The sequence below is a fragment of the Orbicella faveolata genome, unplaced genomic scaffold, assembly GCF_042242905.1.
Source record: "Orbicella faveolata isolate gen_17 unplaced genomic scaffold, um_ofav_v1 contig_1, whole genome shotgun sequence".
Classification (NCBI taxonomy): Eukaryota; Metazoa; Cnidaria; class Anthozoa; order Scleractinia; family Merulinidae; genus Orbicella; species Orbicella faveolata.
Genome location: NW_028301536.1, coordinates 32,713,773 through 32,735,360, shown reverse-complemented (window position 1 = coordinate 32,735,360; position 21,588 = coordinate 32,713,773). Strand labels below are relative to the sequence as shown.

The following is a 21,588-nucleotide window of genomic DNA, read 5'->3' as shown; positions in this document are numbered from 1 at the left end:
TTTAGTTTTTAGAAGTAATCATTTGTCACGGTTTCACTGTATTGGAAGCTGTCGTCACTGACATAAAACGTTTGGAAATCAAGCTGGTTGTGAGAATTTCAATCATAGCTAATTATTGCACTTCCTTATGGTTCTCTTTACTCATGTCGCCTAATTGCGTGGCACGTATTTGTGACTTAAATTTATCTTTGTTATCGAATGTTGTCGTTATAAACATTGCCAATCTATGCCACTTTGCTTATCAATTCCTTGACTGAGTCAAACACTGGGTTTCCCTCAGCTCACTGCTGTTTTATATAAGATGGCGATGACGTCTTCCAACTTGAGAAGGGTCTTTCAATCATGAAACATGTCGTTATTAGTTTCGTTAATTATAGTTTACGTTCTATTTTGTTGTTTTTTTTTCTTTCACGCAACCTGTCTGTTAATTGATCGATCAATCAGTCAGTCGGTCAATTAATCAATCAATCGGTAAATCTGTCAATCAGTGTGTCAGTCACCGTTCGCTCAATAGGACCACCAAGTTAAATCAAAATCGCCCTAAGACTACAGTGTTCTCAAGGGTTAAATTAAAGCTACCCCTTTGTGTATGTTGCTTACGTCTCGTTTAGAAGCTCGTGTTTATTGTTAACTGATGGCGAATCTCGACAACAACATTTATTTACACGAGAGAGGAGAAACCAAGAGTGAAAAAATGCAATAAAAATGAAACTTCCGGTAAGAATATGGTTTTATCTGCACACAAACTGATTAACCGTGAGACTCAAAGTAATTAGGTAGTTCTCTGTGAGATTTTTGTGGTCCTGATCCACCAGATCAAACTAGAGTGTCTCAGAGAATATAGACTGAATGGAGATTAGGTGGCCACAATTTCGACACCATGTTAACATTACATCGATGTAAGGCAAAAACACCATCTAGTATCATTCTCGAACCAGTGCTACGTACTGGGTTTCAACAAAACAATAATTGTTGTAGGCTTCCTTCATCAAAGGCATGTCAGTTTAATATTGAAAATAAACAAACCATCATCCATGGAAATGGCTACCATGGTCTTGTCTCTGTTAGGTTTTAATTAGTTTCTAAAGTACAGGACTATCATCAATATTTCTCTTTACATGCAGAGTTTTCGTGAACTAAACATGATATGATCGTTAAGGTAAACAATTCAAAATTATTTTGAATTCAAAACCGCCAAGCCTAGCAGAATTTCAGATGCTACAATATATTCATATATTAACCGATTACATTGTTTTGTTTTCTACAGACAAAAATAACAATAAATAAACGCGCATTTCATCCCTGATGCACTGAAGGATTTAAGCCGGCGCAACTTCCATTATCTGTCACATTAAGTATTGAAACCTTTCAGAAGTTGTTACAGACGAACAATGTAACTCTTATCACTTCTTCCATCATTGAAACAAAATGTTCGCTTTGCGAGCCAATCAAAACTTTGCTCCTAAATGGGGTGATTCTAAGAAGATTTGAAATGTCAACGAGTGATGTATGATGTCCTTATTAACAGCGGAAATTCAGCTTCAGAGTTGGAGACTATGATTTTTACATAGAAGCCATCACGAAACTCAGAAAGTTTCATATCTTAAAAATGTCTTATAGCCTGAACGATTGGGACAGTGCTCCTAAATCTACAAGTACGGAAACATTAGGAGTTGACCGGAACAAAAATCGCGAAGAGGTCGATAATTGCGAAAGACTTGAAAAGGGCTTCAAAAAAGGTACACGCAGCACCTGCCTGATTGTTTCACTAATACTCGTTGTACTTCTCCTCATTACTTGTGTCGTGTTAAGCGTTTTCCTCGTCAAGGAGGTCAACAAGAACGGAGAAGCAGGCACGCAGCCGAAAAAACCGTCCAAAGATCATGAAGAAGGCGACCAAAAACTGTATTGTTATAGCCCAGATTGCCTGCAGATTGCCGCTGGTTTCGCGCGGAAAATGAACACGTCCTTCGACCCATGCTTGGACTTTTATCATCATTCTTGCGCTTCTTGGATGAAAGAGAATCCAATTCCCCCTGCAAGAAACATGTATGATACCTTCCTTCAACTGGATGACGAAAACTCGAAGAGGCTACGTGACACTTTGGAGGAGATGGATGAACTCCCCGAACAAAGTGCAGTGAAAAAGACAAAGAGCTACTTCGAATCTTGCTTGAATGAAGAAGAGGTGGAAAAGGAGACAAACGCAACTTTAACACCTGTCATAGCCAAATATGGCTCCTGGGCCTTGAATAACGAGACATGGAATGCTACTCAGTGGAAATGGCCCGAAATTCTGCAATCCATGATTAGGGATCTAACAGGAACGCCGCTTTTTGAAGTGGGGATAGATATCAACCCACGAAATTCATCTCAACATATGATATCGGTAAGCTTGAGAAATTTGTTACCAAGGAAACTAATTTACCCAAAGTTGTTCTAAAACAAGTCAATCTGAATTCACCTAGCACACAGTTTGAGATGTTTAACATTTTTTTTTGGCTTACTTACAGATCCTTACAGGAACAGGTAAACCCGTAAGGTCGGCTTTAGGACTTAACAAGGCTTAAAAATGAAAGAATGCTTTGCTTTGCGGTCCAAATATTGCTAAACTTGACCTCAAGACGGCAACGTTGAATAATCTTACGTTAAAACAGACTACTGACGCTCACAAAGAATAGCTAACATTTTTCAACAAAATAGACATTTAGGAAATTTGAAGTGTACGTGTCCCTCTTTCAATGCCCAGCTAAAAAATAACTCTAGCCTACTCTCTCTTTGCTGTTGCTCCTGCCGTTTTGCATTTGGTTTTCCTCAATGTTGTTCTGTTTTTGTCGTCATTGAAGCAAACTGAAATAAATTCTACGTCAATCGGTGGAAAAAAGCATGGCCATGTGAAAATTACAACATTTACGTGACCATTTTTCAAATTGTGAGCCCTGAAAGAGATTTGATGACACAAAGTCATGATGGCAACTCTCAAAGGATTACTGCGATTTAATTACAAGATTTTCTTATCCACTTGATGGAGCAATGTTTTCCTTCTTAGGCTCGTTCAGGACTTGATTTATCAACCAGATATTTCCATAGCAACGCGTGTTTGCTACTGAGTGAAAGCGATCGAAAACATTCGACGGATACTGAGTTTTCTATAACCTAACTATAACATTTCCCTTTTCATTCTTTTTTCACTTTTCTTTTTGGTCAATAGCTGAGTCAAAAGTCACGTCACTGTTTTTCGCGGCTCAATTACTTCTTTTTGCCTCGTTTATTTTCCCTTGCATTATTCAACCACAAGATATGCAGCTGATTATTTTCACTGCGGTCAAACAGTCAGAGGAGTTCTTAATAGTAACGATACCTGTAAACCGCGCCACATTTTTCAATTCAACATTATAGCTCAATTGGATCAAGTCGTTTGTGTCAGTTCATAGCAAAAGAAATCGCTCGGTTTGTTATAGCAAGCTTTCACCCAAATTCAAACACAAGGTCTTGATTGAAGACTTTCAGCCAATCAGTGAGCACGTTATGTGTATGCCGACCATGTCCTCACTGGAAATAACAGCGACATAAGCATATGCATAGCATAAGTTTTAGCAGAAAGCTTATGCTTATACTCATGTCGGCGGGCCGACCTTATTGGATCACTAGCTCATAAGTCTCATAATATGCTTGCGTCGTAAGTGAGGACCGCGCTTAACCGAAGCGGTCCATGGGATATGCTTGTTTTCTGGAAACGTTTGGAACCAGTCACTATTGGTTTTACGATAGGAAGAGTTTAAAAGCTCCCTCTCTGATTTGCAGTGTCACTAACAATGAAGGGCAATATGACATTGCGTGCAATTATTCTCACAAACCATTACAGGTTTTATAACTTCCGCGTTCGCTAATTGCAGTCAAAAGTCCGGGTTGAAACATTCCGCTTACAAAAATATTGCATGACAGAGCGGTTTCTGTTCTTTGGTTTAAAGTTGGAAATTGGATTAAAAAAGTATGGATACCGCGTTCATTTAATAACGTTAGTATATCTCCTAAAGAAATCGGTGGGACATAATGCGTTTAGGTAAGCTTCAAAGGGCGAAAAAGCGGCAAAGCGGCAAATATCGTGCGGGAGGATGGGGGTAGAGGGGGACAATCAAGAAATCCAAACCAATTTGCCTTTGTTTGACAACTAGATCAAATTTACATGAAAATGATCAGGCGCGTTCATATAAGGGCTTGACACTAAAAACTCGTTTTGAAACAAAAGGTAACTGAGGAACTCGGAGATGGCCTCTTGGGAGTAAACTTCAAAACTAAGGACACCTACAGCGAGGACGAATACATGACAGCCGGACTCAGACTCAAATGAGATAGACTACTTCTAAAGCAAGTCACAGGCATCTTGTTGGTTCATTAGTTAGAAGACATCTTCAACCAATTTACCAAAATGCGATTTAATTACAATTTGACGAAACAAAAGAGAATGTAAACAATCCAAGCAAAGAAGCTTATCTCTTGTCAAAAATCTGACATTTGTACATGACGGAATTTCGAGGCGAACTAATATTAAACACATACAATGTTTATCGTCAGTGATGGATCGGTGATCAGAAGTGACAAAGGTAGAGCAAGTCGTCGTATTCGACTGAAGACTGCGTTGATATGGATGCGTATCGTACCCGGGGTGATACAGAACTGGGTTATACAGGTAGCACGCAGACTTTGGGTGTCAAGTCCCTAGGTAGCACTGCGTCGTTGGCAAAAAATGGCCGGAGAGTTCGTTCGGGCTTGATTTTTTTCTGCGTACTTCTGCTGCTTGTCTGCATTGCGCTCGCTGCTTACCTGATAGTGACTGCCGTCAAGCAAGATGGATCAAGTGAAACAGATGGCGAAGCATGCAAGAAAATGAAGACTAGCCAACAGAACCACTGCAGTTCAAGCTCATGTCTGGAGGTTGCAGGTGCAATAAAGCAGAACCTGAACGAGTCTGTTGATCCGTGCAAGGACTTCTTTCAATACTCCTGCGGCACTTGGATCAAGGACAATCCAATTCCATCATCTGAAAACCGGTTCTCAACTTTTTCTCAGCTACTTGACAAGAACAACAGGAAACTGCTGTTGCTCCTGTTAGAGGATGACGACTTTCCAAGCGGACACGCTGTAAAGAAAACTAAAGACTATTTCAAATCTTGCATGGCGGAAGACCAGAATGACAACACTGCTGTCCCTAAGTTAAAACGCCTTATTACTCAATACGGATCGTGGCCAGTGGGAAATACTTCATGGAAGGAGTCAACATGGATTCTTCCTGAGGTTTTAATGGCATTCCAAAGGGAGTTTTCATCCATTTCACCTCTGTTTGAACCTCAAATTGATACAAATCCTTTCAAGTCTTCACAACACATTTTAAAGGTATAATTTATTGCTTTTTGAACAATAATTTGTATGATCACCAAGTTCTTGAAAAACGACTATGACTCTTCTATTTATACATTTACGCGGTTTAATTTTACATTGCTTCAGATGTCTTTGTTTTCCCTGTGTCTGAAAACTGCACAAAGCTAGCGCAACTTATGGGTTAAAGGGTAATATGGTCATCAATCCACAGAAATATATGTTACCGTAGTTTTAGCATGTCTCATTGCATACTTATAATTGCTACCTTTACTACTACAGGCATCAAGTGTCCCCTGATCCTCTGAGGGGGGGGAGGGGATACGCATAAAATTACAAGATAAACTGTTTGATGTGCCGCTGGATAGGAATGGTCACTTTTCTTTTAATATTTTTGTGGTCTGAGGTAAAATATAATGGAATAAAATGTAATCCAAGATGGAGTTACTTTGAACTGTACGATGGGAGACGATGATCCCCTTAAACATTGTGGACTACTCCCCGGCCGTGAACACAAACCGATTTTAAAACAAAATTAGTATTCGATCCTCATAAATCCTTCTACGCCTTGTGTCATGTTTCCTTGGGTAGCTGGAGGTTTTGCACTCAAGCGAGTCCACACCCACCGAGTTCGCACCCACGCCACACCGATTCAACTATGGACCAAGTGCTTGAAATTTATCTTTTTTTTACCGAGCAAAAAGACAACATTTTGGATATAATAATGAAACGAAATCACGCAGAACATGTTTATTTCTCGTTCTTTAATCCACTGAAGGTGAAGGCGAACTCGAAATAGAAAGTTTATAAGGTGTTTAGGGGTGCGAACTTGATTGGGTGCGAAACATTAACAGATAGCATTCTTTCACTGAGTTCGGTCTCGCTAACCCTGTAAATAACCTTCTGCCAGTTAGTGTACAAATCCCTGTCTGAGACCCTCGGTGGTATGTAGCGTCTGTGACAGCGCAGTCTTGGAATTTCAGTTTAATTTGATCAATATTTCGATCATGGAAATTAACAGACTCGACATGATTATTCTAAATGTAAATATCTTGGCTCTAAAACCTCGCAATGTTGTAATTCAAGCTTGTCAAACAAGCTTTTTAATGTGAATTCCAGTGGTGTTCATTTCTCTGTTCAATTATATTTTTCTTCACAGGAAGTTTGATAACCTCTTATTATTTCGTTCTGACGTTTGTTGTTTGAAAAGATTGTTTGGTAAAAGCTGTTTTCTGTTGTTAAGCCCGAATCAAATATTGACAAGTTTAAGACAGGCAGCCGCGCTTTAACTCGGGCTGAACGTTTGTCTTTTTCCGCCTTTTTGACATATTCAAACAAAATTCAGCGATACAGTCAATAGTTTTCAGAACTTTCCCTCTAATGATACACCGTCCTCTTACATGTATTTAAAGCTGACGAGTAATCGTCTTTGTCAGATCATTCAGCTTTCAGGTTTCCTTGGATTTGAAGGTGTTCCTAGTGTTATGTGCTGCGTCCAGGGACTAAATGAAAGCAACCGTACTACATTTGACATAAGAGTACACTCGCATTCAGATGTAAAGTGAATAGTCTCGTTTGTTAATTAACTCGTGGGAGGTGATAGCGTTGTGGCTATTTAAACATAATTTCAAGGGTTGGGGGTTTGTTAAGGTACTTTAAAGAGACCGCAAATGACAGCAGCGTAACTAACTGAAACTGGACTCAACACTGAACTGAAAGACAGTGACTCCGAGTTTTTGTGTATCGTGTTTAACATCATAGTTCCCGTTTAATGCGTTCTACTTCGAAAACGGCGCATAGTTTGGAAACGCTGCCCAGAGTGGAGACATTTGCAAAAAGAATCCTTTAGTCAGTCTATCGTATTAGTGTTTGCACTAGCCCTGAGTGTGGAGAACAAAAACGAACGCTTTCGAAACTCTGATGTCACTCATATCATACGCGCACGGGATGATTTTAGTTTTTAGTCGCAGCATTTCATCGTTTTAGAGCATTCATTTGGTTAACTTACTTTTTCTACTTATTCTTGAAAGACAAATTTTACTTAATTGGCTATAACAGGTTTGATAGCGAAATACTAATACTAAATACTTGTTGATAATTTAGTCAGAGATGCTATTGTTATTTTTCTTCCTTCTGCGATCGTTGCTTAAATTTCCTTAAAGGAGCTCAGTCACGGTTTGCACATTTTGAAAAGTTTAGCCTAAATTTTTCAAATTCGTCGTTTGCAGTTCGTGTCAATCTTCGCCATCCTTGACCATCCTTGTTCCTTTATGGTTTATTATTATCTCTTTGATGTTCTTTTGTCTTAGTAAACTATTATTTTCAGGCTTCCTTCCATTTAAAGGAGATTTTGTACGTGGCCGAAAAAAAAAGACAAAACACCTTGACTGAGCTCCTTTAAGATGCACTTGTTGACTTCTTTGTAGGCTATTTGTGTCTTATATCTCGTTTCATATTTTGCAGATAATGCCTCCATCCTTGAGTCTTATTCGCGAGAAGTACCTGAACTCTGAAAACAAGGTATTATATAGTAAAATGAATTGTGTCGATGGTAAATGAATTTGTAATGACATATTTGTAAGCCCTGATGAATTTTTACCGTGTCTAAAGAATGATTAAACATTAAAGATAAAGATTAAAATTTTGAAGATAAAAAGGGTGAACTACTCTACTACTCTTAAATACAAATCTAATGCACCCTTGATTATTAACATAACAAGACTGGGTGAGACCAGAGGTATATTAAAAGCGTGCAAGTAATATTTACCTTTATTGTTCCGTTCACAAATATTGACTGGTTCTAATTAACAAAAGAGATCGTGAATCCGTGAACTGTCGCTCCAGATTTAAACGAAGCCCTCACATTCTATTTCAGACGCGGTCGGCTTATTTGAAATACATGACCAAAGTAGGAAAGCTGCTCGGAGGAGGAAATGACACGAAAGAACAAATGGCAAAGGTTTTGGAGCTGGAGGGAAAGATTGCAAAGGTACGTTAAAATTACTGCATTGTGTGAAATATTGCTAAGCTGTCGCACAGTTTAGTCTCGCTCACACTCTCTCCAGTGACTACCCAGGAGAAAAACGGGGAATTATTGAGGATATCTGATGGAAATGCTGATGGGCGCTAACAGTAATGGAACAAAATCCCATCCAACAACAGGAAAATTTTCAAGTCGCCTAATGCTACGTACAGAATCCAGGATGTTGAAACAGATTTTACCCGAGGGATATAGCATCATCACTTATGTCATAATCACCAAGGACACAAGTTATGAACCGCCAAAAATGTCATAATTTACTTTTAAAGTTATATTTTTCTAAACGGACAAATTTATTGTCCAGTAGTGGTTGATGATGTTGTTTTTGATGATCTTGTTGCAGATAACTCCGCCACGGAGTGAGTTAATCAAAAATTTCCAGCGCACCATGAACATAACAGAACTTCAACGCAGGGCCCAAGGATTCAATGTAAGTTGTTTTCTTTGCTTTCTCCTCAAGAGATCAAAATCAGTGTGAGAATGCATGGGCGAACAAGAGCCTTAATTTTGCAAGGAATTAAATAAGTTCCTATAGTTGTGGTTCAATTATTTTTCTCAAACTCATTCTTAATTCAACAAGTTTATAGCATAGATTTTAACGATTTTATTTCTCCGTTTTCTCCTTAGTTTTAATGAGACGCGTTTGACCACACTACTAAACACCTCGAAGCTCGTTAAAAATTCTGTGCTGCGCGTCGTATTTTATACTCTCTTCTCGGTGTTTGGAAATCGAGGGTCAAACACGTTTTTTTGTGTCAAGACCTCTCAAGTCAATAGCATCAGAAAGCAATGAATGCAGATTCTACAAATCGTGACAAATAAGCCTCGCAGTTTTAGTTTGTGATTGTTTGAAGTCTAAAGTAAGCAGGTTAAAGCTGATTATTCTAGAAAGGTGAACCTAGTGTGTAAATAAGCCATTTCTGGCTAAACTACAGCTGAATACAGGGCCTCTTTTGATCATCCACCAAACAAGCCGGCTCGTTTGGCTCGCTTGCTCCCTTGTAATCCACTGCCGAGCCAAACGAACCAAACGAGCCACTACAAAAGTGGCCCTGTATTGTGTAGTTGCTCCCCATTTCTTAACAGATTTCCGATTTTCTCTCAGTTCACATGGTTGGAATTTATAAACAAGCTGTTGAAACCTTTTAATGTCTGGGTGAGCGCATCAGATAGCCTCATTGTACCTTCCCCCGAGTATCTACGAAATCTGTCTCATGTTGTTAATGAAACAGACAGGAGGTAAGAACGGCGACTTTCAATAATTTGTAGTTATGGATAAATGGAATGGTGGGTTGACTGTGTCATTTTGCATCACATCATTGCAGTGCAACACAGCGATGGCTGAGGTGAAAGTAAAACTTGTTGTTAATAAAAGGTATCCTGCAGGATCTAAGCACAGAGAAATCTATTTTAGTTAAATGATCAATTTTTTGTCTTTCAGTCAATAAGTCTGTCGGTAAGACAAACTGAAGTCGTCTCGGTAAATATATCCGTCGGCTTTTATATATTAATTCCACTTCTTATATAGCTGGACCTAGTTGAATCTAAAGCGCCCTTTTATTGTTGATTTTTCTTATCCCTAGATTATCGTCACGTGGCAATGACTACATCACCCGGCGGGTGACAATTAAGCAATTGTCGCCCGCTTTTCCACAATAGTAGAGGTTTCTTTCTTCTTGCCTTATTACTTTACACTTAACTCCAGCTATCTGGAAAAACAATGTAATTATTGTAATTAACTACTGTCGGGACCTCTGGGAAACAGTAAGGGACCAGTATTTTAGTGTTTTGTTTTAGTGCAGTAATAAGGCAAGAGAACTCAAAGTAGCCGATCGTTAGTGGGAGAGTGAGCAACAGTTGTTTGATCATTGCCCCCTGCCGACGTTTAGATTAAACCATTGCCACGTGACCATAAAATATTTAACCAAAAGAAGAGCATGTGTTAGATTCAACTAAACTTCAGTTATATAACAGTGTATATTAATTTTTGAAAAGAATTAGTGACATAAGTACATTTGTAAGGCTTCCTGTTTGCAGTTATTCATTGAGTGATATGTGCTTCTTCTTAGAAGCTTATAGAGCTTCATCCATCTTGTTCCCAGGACTCTGTCAAATTATATGATGTGGACCTTCGTACGTTCTGTTGTCCCCTACTTGTCACGTGATTTTCGGTCTGCGTTATTGGAATATCAAAAGGAAATGGAAGGCAAGAAAGCTGCCGAGACACGATGGTTGTCGTGTCTGGAGGACATTAATTCCTACAGCCACGGACTTACATTTGCTCTAGGCTATATGTGGGTTTCCAAGGTTTTCGACTCTGACGTGATTCCACTCGTGAGTGAAAAACTATATCTCTTCTTGATGTGCTAATTTTTCTTATTAAAATAGCAGGGCATGGACAGGAATGGAATTTTTGATCCACGAATAACGCTGAGCCTTAGACCGTCTTCTTCCTTTTTTATTTACCCTTCTCTTACTCAATCAACGGACGTCGATCTTAGATTTGACTCGAAAAGCTCTTTACTGCAGATGGTGTAGCTCTAAGAGTTCCGTGTAGTGCCGGCAGCAATTAAACGCTCTGCGCACGCCGACAGTTCCCGCCTAAAATGCCGTTCATAAATGTTTCACTTAGGACGGAAGAAGGCCCCTGTAACTTTTCTAAAATCCTCCGCGCTTTATTTTTTGCAGATTCAAGAAATGATGACGACGATTAAAACAACGTTTCGAGATGAAACGTCACGCTACGAATGGATAGATGATCAGACCCGACAAAAAATTATCGAAAAGGTGTGAATTAAAGCTGAGTGAAAGGTGACATTTCTTGACCTTCCTTGCAAGATTTTTGTTACAATCATTCATTCGAATCCGATCTATAATCCATCAACATGCTACTCGCCACGTTGGCTCGACGAGAACCAATTTTAACACAGGTACAATCAAAATTCAATTCTCAGGCACTGTTAGAAGATGGACCTTACAGGCTCAAATTGTTTAACTGTCCTTTAACAGTGTTTAGATAAAGTTGATGTTAATTTGTTGTAATCTTGTTCGTGATTTTTCTTGATTTCAAGGAAAAAGCAATGAAGAACAAGATTGGTTTTCCAAAGCTCTGCGCCAATGAAACATTGCTGAATGAATATTATAAAGATGTAAGTCCCGTGATTGATGCAAATGCATCATCCTTCTTGTGCTTATGCTTGTTCTTGTTCGTGCTCGTTTTGTTGTTGTTGTTGTTGTTGTTGTTGTTCTTCTTCTTCTTCTTCTTCTTCTTCTTCTTAGTGTTACTATTGTTGTCGCTGTTCTTCTTCGTCTCTTCGGCTTCCTCTTCTCCTTCGTCTTCGTCTTCGTCCCTGTCTCCCTAGTCTTCCTCGTCTTCGTCTTCGTTTTCGTCTTCGTCTTCGCCTTCGTCTTCGTCTTCTTTAGTGCTTTCCTCTCCTTATTCCATTTTCTTGCGTTAGTGCCAACTTACCTCCTTTATGTAACTTTTTTAATACTTTCTCTCAGCTCGATTAGCTTTCTACTTATCCTAAGTAAATGTACCTAATGTTTGTATTTATAATGTCATGTGATGTACACTGAAGGTGCTAATTATCAACTTCGTCTCTGTATGTCGGCTTATGTTTATGCTTATATGAAAACCAGCCTTAAGTTTCATTTTTATATGATCATGAAACACGCGTCACGGTTGTAACAACAACAACAACAACAACAACAACAACAAATACTTATTTGGCACGGGAATGCAATATCAATATAAACAGAGAAAACATTAAAATATTTAGGCAAAAAACTATTCAAAATAGTGAAAAATAATTCAGACAAACTGAGTAGCTAAATACTTGCTGTAGATCTAGCATCAGCCAACTCTTGGATTTTTATAACAAAAACAACATCTTTTATTTAAAAACGGTGGGCCGTGTAAAAAATGTTAATAGGCTAATAAAAAAAATTGAAAAAATGCAAAAAAGATATGAATAAAATCAATAAAAGACGAAATCAAAAGTCAAAAGGGGAACCATTTGCGGTGACTCTTCAGTAAAGTTCAAGTTTCTGAGGTCGGGAGACTTTTTTTTTCCCTTTAGCATAATCTCTGGCGCTGACAGTGGATGGTTCTAAAAGATTCCAAACAATGGATCCTCTGTATGATAGAGAGTTTTTCATATAATAAGTTTCAAAACGTTGTACGCTAACACGATGTTGGTGACGGAGGTCATACTTAGACTCTTTCCTTTGGATATTGAAAGATCTGATTGTTCGCTTCGTTTCATTTCATTTTAGGTAAACATCAGCCGCAGCAATTATCTTCTGAATGCACTGAGAGTGACGAAGTGGCGAACAAGGCGTTCCTTTTCGGAATTTAAGAATCCAGTGGACAAAGAACAGTGAGTACAACCAAGGCACGCGTCAGGGCTTGCGTGAGTTGTCAGCATCCCGCGAGTTTGGGCTAAAGCTGATCAAAAGGAACAAATAAACGGATTAGCCAGATGAACGGAAAAAAGGCGGAGATCGCGCAGTTTTAACTTAGGTCGCTCAAAGCAATGTCCATTCTGTTTGGTTCTTATTGTCAAGGTTCGTTGGTTGTCGTCTCAGTTATGATTGACAGCAGCTAAAAGCGCAATCGTTAGTGTGGGTTTGAACTTCAGAGTTCGCGTTCGACTGTTATTAGAGAACTTAAGTAAACCACGAAGGCAACAGCAACGGCAACGAGAGCGCCACCAAACAAAAGGTTAATATGCAGAACAATGGCTGTGCATGGGCGTTATAAATCTTTGTACACTTCTTTGCCGTCCTCTGCACAACAACGACGTGAAATGACTAAGTTCTGCGTATCTTGGAGAACGCGAAAGACTGATTTTTCGTAATTATTTTCATTTGAAATTGATCGCTGGCGTTGCATGCATAATCAGCTTGAGCAAGTTCTGAAACCAATGGGCGCTCTGAACAGATCTAGACAATTCCGAAATTCGAAGGTAACTGATATAAATTCCTTTTTTACTAGGCGTTGTCCTCAGGGTCGCGATTGTCATTGTTAACGAAAGGCAGTAAAACATGACTCGGGGAAACGATTCTCTTTGTCTGAAGGCAACATTTTTTTACTTTTAACACTATTCGCGTATTTGTTTATTCCATTACAGGTGGTATGTTGGACCTCAGCTGGTGAACGCGTTTTACTTACCTAACAGAAACGAAATAAGTAAGAAATTATGATAATTCGCCATTTCCACATTCCCCATAAACACCTTGTTTGGCCCCCAAAATTTTGCATAAGCATTGTCTTCAGTTTCTCTTGGGACGACTGTAATACCCAGGAGAAATGGGAAACAAAGGTTATGCAGAGTTTAGGGGACAAACAAGGTGTACTATGGGGGATGTAGAAATGGCGAATAAAGATCAAATATTGAAACTAATTAATCCCATTGCTTTACCAATAGATTGTGTGTATTGTCACGCCATAAAATATAAAATTAAAAACCATTCAGTGGATAAAGTCAAGAAATTGTGATATTGTAGACGATAAATAAAGAAGAAAGTTCTCCAAGTTTAAGGTGTGTGCGTTTTCCCAGAGTTGAGATCTTCGTCGAAATGTTCCGCTCAAAATTATAGAGCCTAGTATGGGGCCGCCATGTTGGAGGACCTTCTTAGTCCTCCAATATGGCGGCCGGAAAATAGTGTAAACATCTGGAACTTACTGTGGCTATCTAGACAACTGATTAACATATCTGAACCGAACCAAAAAACATTTACACAAGCACTTTTCCTGATACTTTAACTCCTAAAATGGCTAAGAATCACGAGACAAGTGTATGTTTTTCGACAAACGCGATCTTAGCTTCATGTCACACACCGCCATAACTCCGAAATTCAAAATGCGCTGGTTTCCAAACGAAGGACGCTGCTGAGCTGGAAAGTTGTAAACAGATATAAATTTAGTAATTCTTATTCCTGAAGAGGATGAAACCTTTAGGGGCTCTTTAGTTTTGGATTTGAGAATTTAATGACGTCACATGAGCACACTCTATAAATGTTTGTACTGCGGCCTGTACAAATATGAAGGATCATATATGTATATCATTGCAGTTATATACACAACTTAAGCTGTTGTGATTAACTGCTTAAGGTGTGTATATAACTGCGATGATGAATCATGTCTTCATATAACGGCCTGTAGCACACGAGAGTACAGAGACGGTAGTAAATGACCAAAGACTGTTGAGAGTGTACAATTTCCTGTGTTCTCTCTCTCAGAAAAATGCCAGTTTGCACTTTAACAGTCTACATATTATATGCCATGAATTTTAAAAAATATTTCGACAACAAAATCTTGGTACCATCTTTTGCTTTGTTTGGAAATATTAATCTTACTTAGCACACAGCAACTGGATATTGTATCACTGATGCTGGAATTTTGCTTTGTGGCTGTGGCAAATTGCTTAGAGAGCTTAGTCCTCTACACCGTATTTCAGTTTCCAACGTTCTATACCGAGATTGACTGATTTAATTTTTAGTAAGCACATCCTTAAACTTGAACAAAGGTAAAGGTAAACTTTATTTAGCCAGGGTGGCCCATTCAGCGACGAGGCTGATATCCAGAGGGGCCCTGGACAAATTCAGTGAACATTACTCACAGTAGAACAATCTAAATTTTAAATAATTTTGCTGCTTTGTTTCGGTAGACATCCTGGCCGGAATTCTGCAGCCACCATTCTTTTACGGACAAAAGGCACCAAGGTAGTACATTATAGTTTATATTTTGTTTCCCCTTGCTTGCCATTGTACGCTTCTTTATACACTTGATCGAGAAAAACCGTTCTTGAAACACTTGTGTAATACTTAACACAAATTAGTGCATCTAAGAGTAAGCTGGTCAAAAAAGAAATACATTAGGTAAGAAATCTATGGTTTTAACAATAGGAGTCTTTAAGCGATAAACTGATACAGGGACCTTTTGGCATTTTCGCGTCCTACCTACATTTCAGGCTGAATCATTCATATCTCATGTTTTTAGGGCGGTGAACTTTGGAGCAATTGGAATGGTTCTGGCACACGAACTTTCCCACGGATTCGACTCGACCGGTCAGTAATTGAATCAGAAAATCTCATTCCTTAATTTGTAAGGTGGCTCCATAGGGTACATCATTTATCGCTTTGCGCGCGCTGGTGTTAGATTTTGAAAGCTGGTTTTCCTTTGAGCTCGGGCGGATTACTAAAGCTTAGAATTCCTCCTCTGCATCTCGCTAAAGATGGATTTGCCAAACACGCCCCCTGCGAAGTTATAAAATCAGCAATACATGTACAGACCAAAGGCATAGACCAGAATGTCGTTATTATAAAGTCTTTATTTCAATTGAAGACCATAATTTTGCAAGAAAAGGAGTATTTCCACTGTATGCAAAATATTTTGTCAACCCTATCCTGCCCGGGAGGGGGGGGGGGGGGATGGAATTTACAAACTTTGCTACTTTGTCTAAAATTTACCTCGAAATAATCTGGTATGACATGTCATTGTCATCGAAATTTGATGTTTCCAAGGCAACCGCATTTTGACAGTCTTGTCTTCTTTTTTCGAAAATCAAGAAAAAGCACTAACGAAATATTATTTTTTCACCAGGGAGAACTTTTAACAAAGATGGAGAGATAATTGATAACTGGTGGAGTAAAAGCACTTCAGAAGCGTTTGAAAAGAGATCTAATTGCATTGTGAATCAGTACGATAAATATCCTGTGGATGGTGGGATCGACGGCAAAACACACGTAAGACACAATAAACCATCGTAAATGAAGTAAAGAACAAATAAATTCTTAACTGTTTTAATAATCAAACTAATTAAAAAGATGTGGGCTCAAAAAAATATTTTGAGCTGGAAACTGAAATTGATAAACAAGTGCACAAAAAAATGCAATGATCTGATGATACATGTTAATTTTCTGTAATACTCAATTTTCGAAATTATTCGTACCCCTCAAAGTAAGCAACGGGCAAAACAAACAGCTGTAAGAGAAAGATCCCGTGCTTTCCCTAGAAGACATTTTTAATTTACGTACTGTACAAATGACCATAGACAGACCATCACAGACGCTGAACATATAGCATTAATTGTTGGCTTCGAAATTAAGTCTTATCACGCTATATCGTATGATTTTCATCTTAAAGCCCCTCCCTGTTGCCATTTTATACCCCTTATTCATTCCTTTTTTCGTTTTCTCGGGTGGCAAATCAATAAATTACAAGTTTAAAAAAATCCACTTTCGTCTTCTACGATTTGATATATTACAAGTTACTGCCTTGGCAATATCCGTTGACGTGATATATTGTAAATTTTTATGAGTCCATCAGCACATTAGATCTTTTATTATACGACAGTAAAAGCTTTGTAGCTTTGAAAACTATCATTTTAAAATAAAGGTTGATTGATTGATTGATTAATTGATTGATTGATTGATTGATTGATTGATTGATTGATTGATTGATTGATTGATTGATTGAATGACTGTGAGTTTTTAATTTCCTCTCAAACAGATCGATGGAGAACTCACGCTAAGCGAAAACATTGCTGACAACGGTGGTATCAGACTTGCTTACTGGGTAAAGCGTTATTTACTCATTTTACTGTTATTGCTGAGAATGAAATATTTACATGTGCCTGCTTGTTTCTTGTGTTAAATTAACAGAACTGAGGAGATATAAATGTCACTGAATTCAGGATGTTCAAACAGTTATGTTTTTCTATTCCGAGTCCTCTGTCAACTCTAGGATGCCAACAGATCGCTTGAGCAGAGAGATAAGCCCGAAAGAATGAAATGATCAAAGTGTTCATTTCGTTTACCTTATTTTGGCCTGCATTGGCTAGATTTTTTGTTTGTTTGTTTGTTTTTTGTTTTGTTTTTGTTTTTGTTTTTGTTTTTGTTTTTTTGTTTTGTTTTGTTTTGTTTTGTTTTGTCTTGTTTAATTTATTTTTTCTTCCTGAGCCTAGGGGACGGCCGATACAGGTGTGCAATATCAAAGTTCTCATAAATTGGTTTACCAAAATTGAAGTGCAAAATCTTTATAAAGATCAGTTTTGGAACCAACCCCTTATTAAGACCAGTATCAGGGATGGCACAGTGGTGGGAACGTTTGCCTCCCACCAATGTGGCCCGGGTTCGATTTTACTTGGATTGAGTTTGTTGTTGTTGTTCTTGTTCCGAGCGTTTTTCTCCAGGTTCTCCGGCTTTCCTCACTCTACAAAAACCAGCATCTCCAAATTCTAATTCGACCGGGATCGTGGACCTTCATGAAAACCAGCTAAGGCTTCCTGTCTAAATATTGTAAATTAACTTATTTATTTTCAAATAAAAAAACACTGGGCCTTATTTCGGTGAAACGACCTTTCAAATGAATGGCTGCCACAGGAACATTAAGCCACCTGGACAAACACGTGACGCCCCGAATTTTTGAGCCTGACTGAGCTACAAAGATGTGACCACACAACACGTTTGAAACCCGGAGAAAGCAAACGAGTTGCAAGGAATTCTTAGATTTTGTCCCTCAGTCAGTCACTTGTATCTTCCAAACAGGGCTACAAGAATTGGGTCAAGAACAATGGTCCAGAGACATTGCTACCTGGCCTCAACATGACAAACGAGCAGCTCTTGTTCGTCAGCTTTGCTCAGGTAGGGGGAAGAGACCCTCGAAATTAAGATGCATCTTAGATATTCCGATTCTACTAAACTTGAACTAACTGGATGTTGCAGATGTTGAAACTGGAATGGCGCTGTATAAGTGAAAGAGACGAATGGCGATATAGAGCGACTGAATTCTGCGCCTCTTTTAATGACGCTATTTCTGGTTACTAATGTATTTGTGAAATGCGATGCATCAATGTGCATTCAAACATACGTCATTTTAGCAATGTAAATTTTACTTTGATAATGGTTTATGTTCAGATGGTTGAAAGATAGGAATACTCATTTGTTAACATCAGCAAGTAGTTAATTTTCTTGAGTTCTTTTCTTAGATGTGGTGCAGCGTGTTTACTCCATCAGCTGCATACACTTTGGCAAAGACAGACACTCACGCACTGGCCAATTACAGGTAGGAAGACAGCAGAACATCATTAATACTGTATTAATAAAACTGACTCTTACAAAGAGCACGATGGTTTTTTCCGATCGAAAATTCCAATTTGCGACACAAAACTTACACTATCCGAGATCTAGAGGGCCATTCTTAGACACCCAGAGACACGTACGGTGGACGCACCAGGCATGTAATCAGAACGAATGAGAGTTGAATTAAAGAGGCGAAATTGATGGGGAAATAAATTTCAGATGCTTCGGCAGGGTCCGAAATTGCGCTTTCCTGGTCGCCAATGTGACTAAAAATTTTGCACTGGCGACCAGAATTTCAGAGCTGGTCGCCGGCGGGCGATTAACTATTTCAAGCCACGATAATTACACAAACTTAGATTTTCAGCCAAATCGATTAAAATACAATTCAAAGCCGCCCGCCAATTGGTCACTTACTTTTTACCTTTCCGCTGCTTTTGAAGTATAAAACCGATTTTCCTGTTATTATAACTCCACCACAACGTTTCACAGCTACGATCAGTGCGAAGCTTCGCCGCCATGTTTTTCCAGCGGTTTCCCATAACATTTACTTTTTATTTATTTATTTATTAAGCTTCGGCCTACTATTACACATAGAGAAAAAGAAAAAGAAGAGGAAGCAGAAAAAAAAAAACCAGACAGCAAAACAAAACAAAATGGCCAGGGGAGCCGCTACAGCTTAGCCAATTACAGCGGCCCCCTTAGATATAATTAACGAATGAGATATACATACGTATATCGGGCGCAGAAGGCCACGTGCGTTCTTTCGCCAGGAATATTTATTCAGGCGATATGGTGTCCAAATATGTCCTGAACTCTTTCCGTAACTTATTACAAAGTGGAGACGGAACATCCGCGAAGAAATTGGTGGAAGATTTCGATATTCAACAAGGCGATCCGTCGATCGTCTTGACAGAACGCGAAAGGAAAGATCGTTTTGCACATAGAGCAAAGAACCAAACGGCAGTTTTCAGTCGGGTACGTTTCTTCTCCAAAAGGTAGAGACAAGAGAAGATATAAAATTGACTTGAAACATTGGCAGTCGCACGAAACTGCGTGGCCGGCATTCGATTCGTTCGTCGTGGGTTTTCAGTGGTAGGTGTATAAATAATCAGCGTGTTTGTATTTAATCTTATCGTTAGCGGAAAAATCGCCATCATTGCGGCGCCAAATGCGTTCTCCTCGTTCCGATTCTTAAAAGAAAAAATGGCGAGCAGAATTTTCCATCTGGCGACCAAAAATTTTGGTTTGTGTTTCGCTCCGAAGGAAAATTTTATTGAGACTTTTTGGCGACCAAATTTTTCCATATGGCGACTGAAAAAAAAAAATTCAGTCGCCAGTTGGCGCCTGCCTAAAAAAGTTAATTTCGGACCCTGTTCGGGTCTTTTGCGCTGGCTTCGTCCGTTTACGAGGAATAAAACAATTTTGAAATCCAGACGGAGACGACAGTAACAGAGTTTATACGCCCGGTTATTTACTGAAAAAGAACGAAGCAAGGAAGTATCATGTCACTGTTTAACACTGACTGTTATTCTTATTCAGGGTGATTGGCCCGCTATCAAATATGAAGGAGTTTTCAGAGGCCTTCAAGTGTCCCGCGGGTCAAGGGATGAATCCCGAGAAGAAGTGTAAAGTGTGGTGAAGCAAGACTGTCCACAGCCCAACGGCATCACTCAAGCTTGTCATATGAGGCTTTTGAAAATACTTCTAAGCTAATTGTAATTACAGATTTTTCAATTACTTTTCTCTGACAGAAAAGAAAATTACGTCAATTGTTTGTTGAAAAAAAATGGTTCTGTCCGAAAAATTCCGATTTCTTAGTATTTCTTAGGCACTGCGAACAAACGTAGACTGATTTCATGAACGCTAATCTAGGTCACAGTGTTGGGACCCTTTCTCGTCCTTGCTTTTCTTTGATCGGTTTGGGACAAACAGAACGTGTTTCATTCAACAATGAGACGCAATGGACAGGAGAAGCCAGAGTGAAACACACATATGCATTTGGGTGCATAGTATTCTCTGCTGACTTGCAGGGAACATGGTGTCCCAACTTATTGTGATGGAGGTTATAAATCGTTTTACAAAAAATCAGTAGATTTTGTAGAATAATCCTTGATAAACTACAAAACGTCTTTAGGAAGTAAAGATGGCTAATGATAGTAGAGACGGTAATAGTTATAATACTATAAATTAGCTAATAACTCTGCGATTTAGTTAGAATCTATTTTGATCGGGTAAAACTCGTCGCAAAACATGAGTGAGAGTTAATGAAGGCAATGAACTGTTTTATGAGTATTACCTGATGTTAGAACTAGCAGACAGTGCCACTATATACAGGAAACTTTTTGAGTATCAGAAAATGCGTGAGTTAAACCGACTGGTTCGGAAAATAACCACGTTTAACCACCTGGCAAAATAATTTTCCAGTTATTCATGCAACGAATCAAAATATATCAAAAATTGAGAAAGCTATGAGTAAAATATCCAAAATCGCATTTTGTAACATAGGCTTCAGCAAAAATTGTAGAAATTTACACTTTCGAATCGTTGTCTTCGTGTCTTGGGCTAAACATCAAACATCTCTGGAAATGGCCAAAGTAAACTGGACGAAAATCACTCGTGTAATAGGTCCTTTATGGCTCATCTGGTATCAATCAATTTTTTTTCGAGGAAAAGAACTAATTGGTAAGGTTTTCTTCCTGTCTAGAAAGTGAAGGCTCGACTATTCTACATAACTGAAGATTTAACTGCACACAGTACGCAAAGGTGCAACATCTGAAATTGTCGTCAGAGTGTAACATCTTCGAGAATTCACTGAGCTGACTTAATTGTCATCAAATACATGTGACCCAACAGACAAAATTGAATCAATGAGACGGTCCTTAACTCATAATGAGAAGCTTGACGTTTGGCCCGAGGGCCGTTATATAGTTTGCCATGTGCATGTATGCATTTGAGATGTTTGTTTTTTTATGAAATAAAGAAGAACAAATGTAACATCTGTTCCCTGCAAAGTTGAAGTAGAACATTGTGACAATACATTAGTGACAACGGCATCTTCAAGCAAATTGTATCGACCGATCAAT

At 38.7% G+C, this 21,588-nt stretch overlaps 1 protein-coding gene across 2 annotated transcripts; it reads left to right on the top strand.

Moving 5' to 3' along the window:
- The first annotated feature begins 1,507 nt into the window (after nt 1–1,507).
- LOC110054108 (endothelin-converting enzyme homolog) lies at nt 1,508–21,499 on the top strand. 2 transcript variants are annotated; one of them, XM_020760441.2, is made up of 17 exons: nt 1,508–2,389; nt 7,840–7,896; nt 8,252–8,365; nt 8,760–8,846; nt 9,522–9,655; nt 10,519–10,750; nt 11,105–11,203; nt 11,488–11,565; nt 12,695–12,798; nt 13,552–13,610; nt 15,091–15,145; nt 15,423–15,490; nt 16,026–16,168; nt 16,935–17,000; nt 17,972–18,067; nt 18,412–18,488; nt 20,045–21,499. In XM_020760441.2, the coding sequence occupies exons 1-17, from the start codon at nt 1,610–1,612 to the stop codon at nt 20,142–20,144; spliced, it is 2,349 nt and encodes a 782-aa protein (XP_020616100.2). In that variant the 5' UTR covers nt 1,508–1,609; the 3' UTR covers nt 20,145–21,499. The 2 variants fall into 2 exon arrangements, with proteins under 2 accessions (XP_020616100.2, XP_020616102.2); XM_020760443.2 differs by lacking the exon at nt 1,508–2,389 and adding an exon at nt 4,548–5,394.
- Nucleotides 21,500–21,588: the final 89 nt, after the last annotated feature.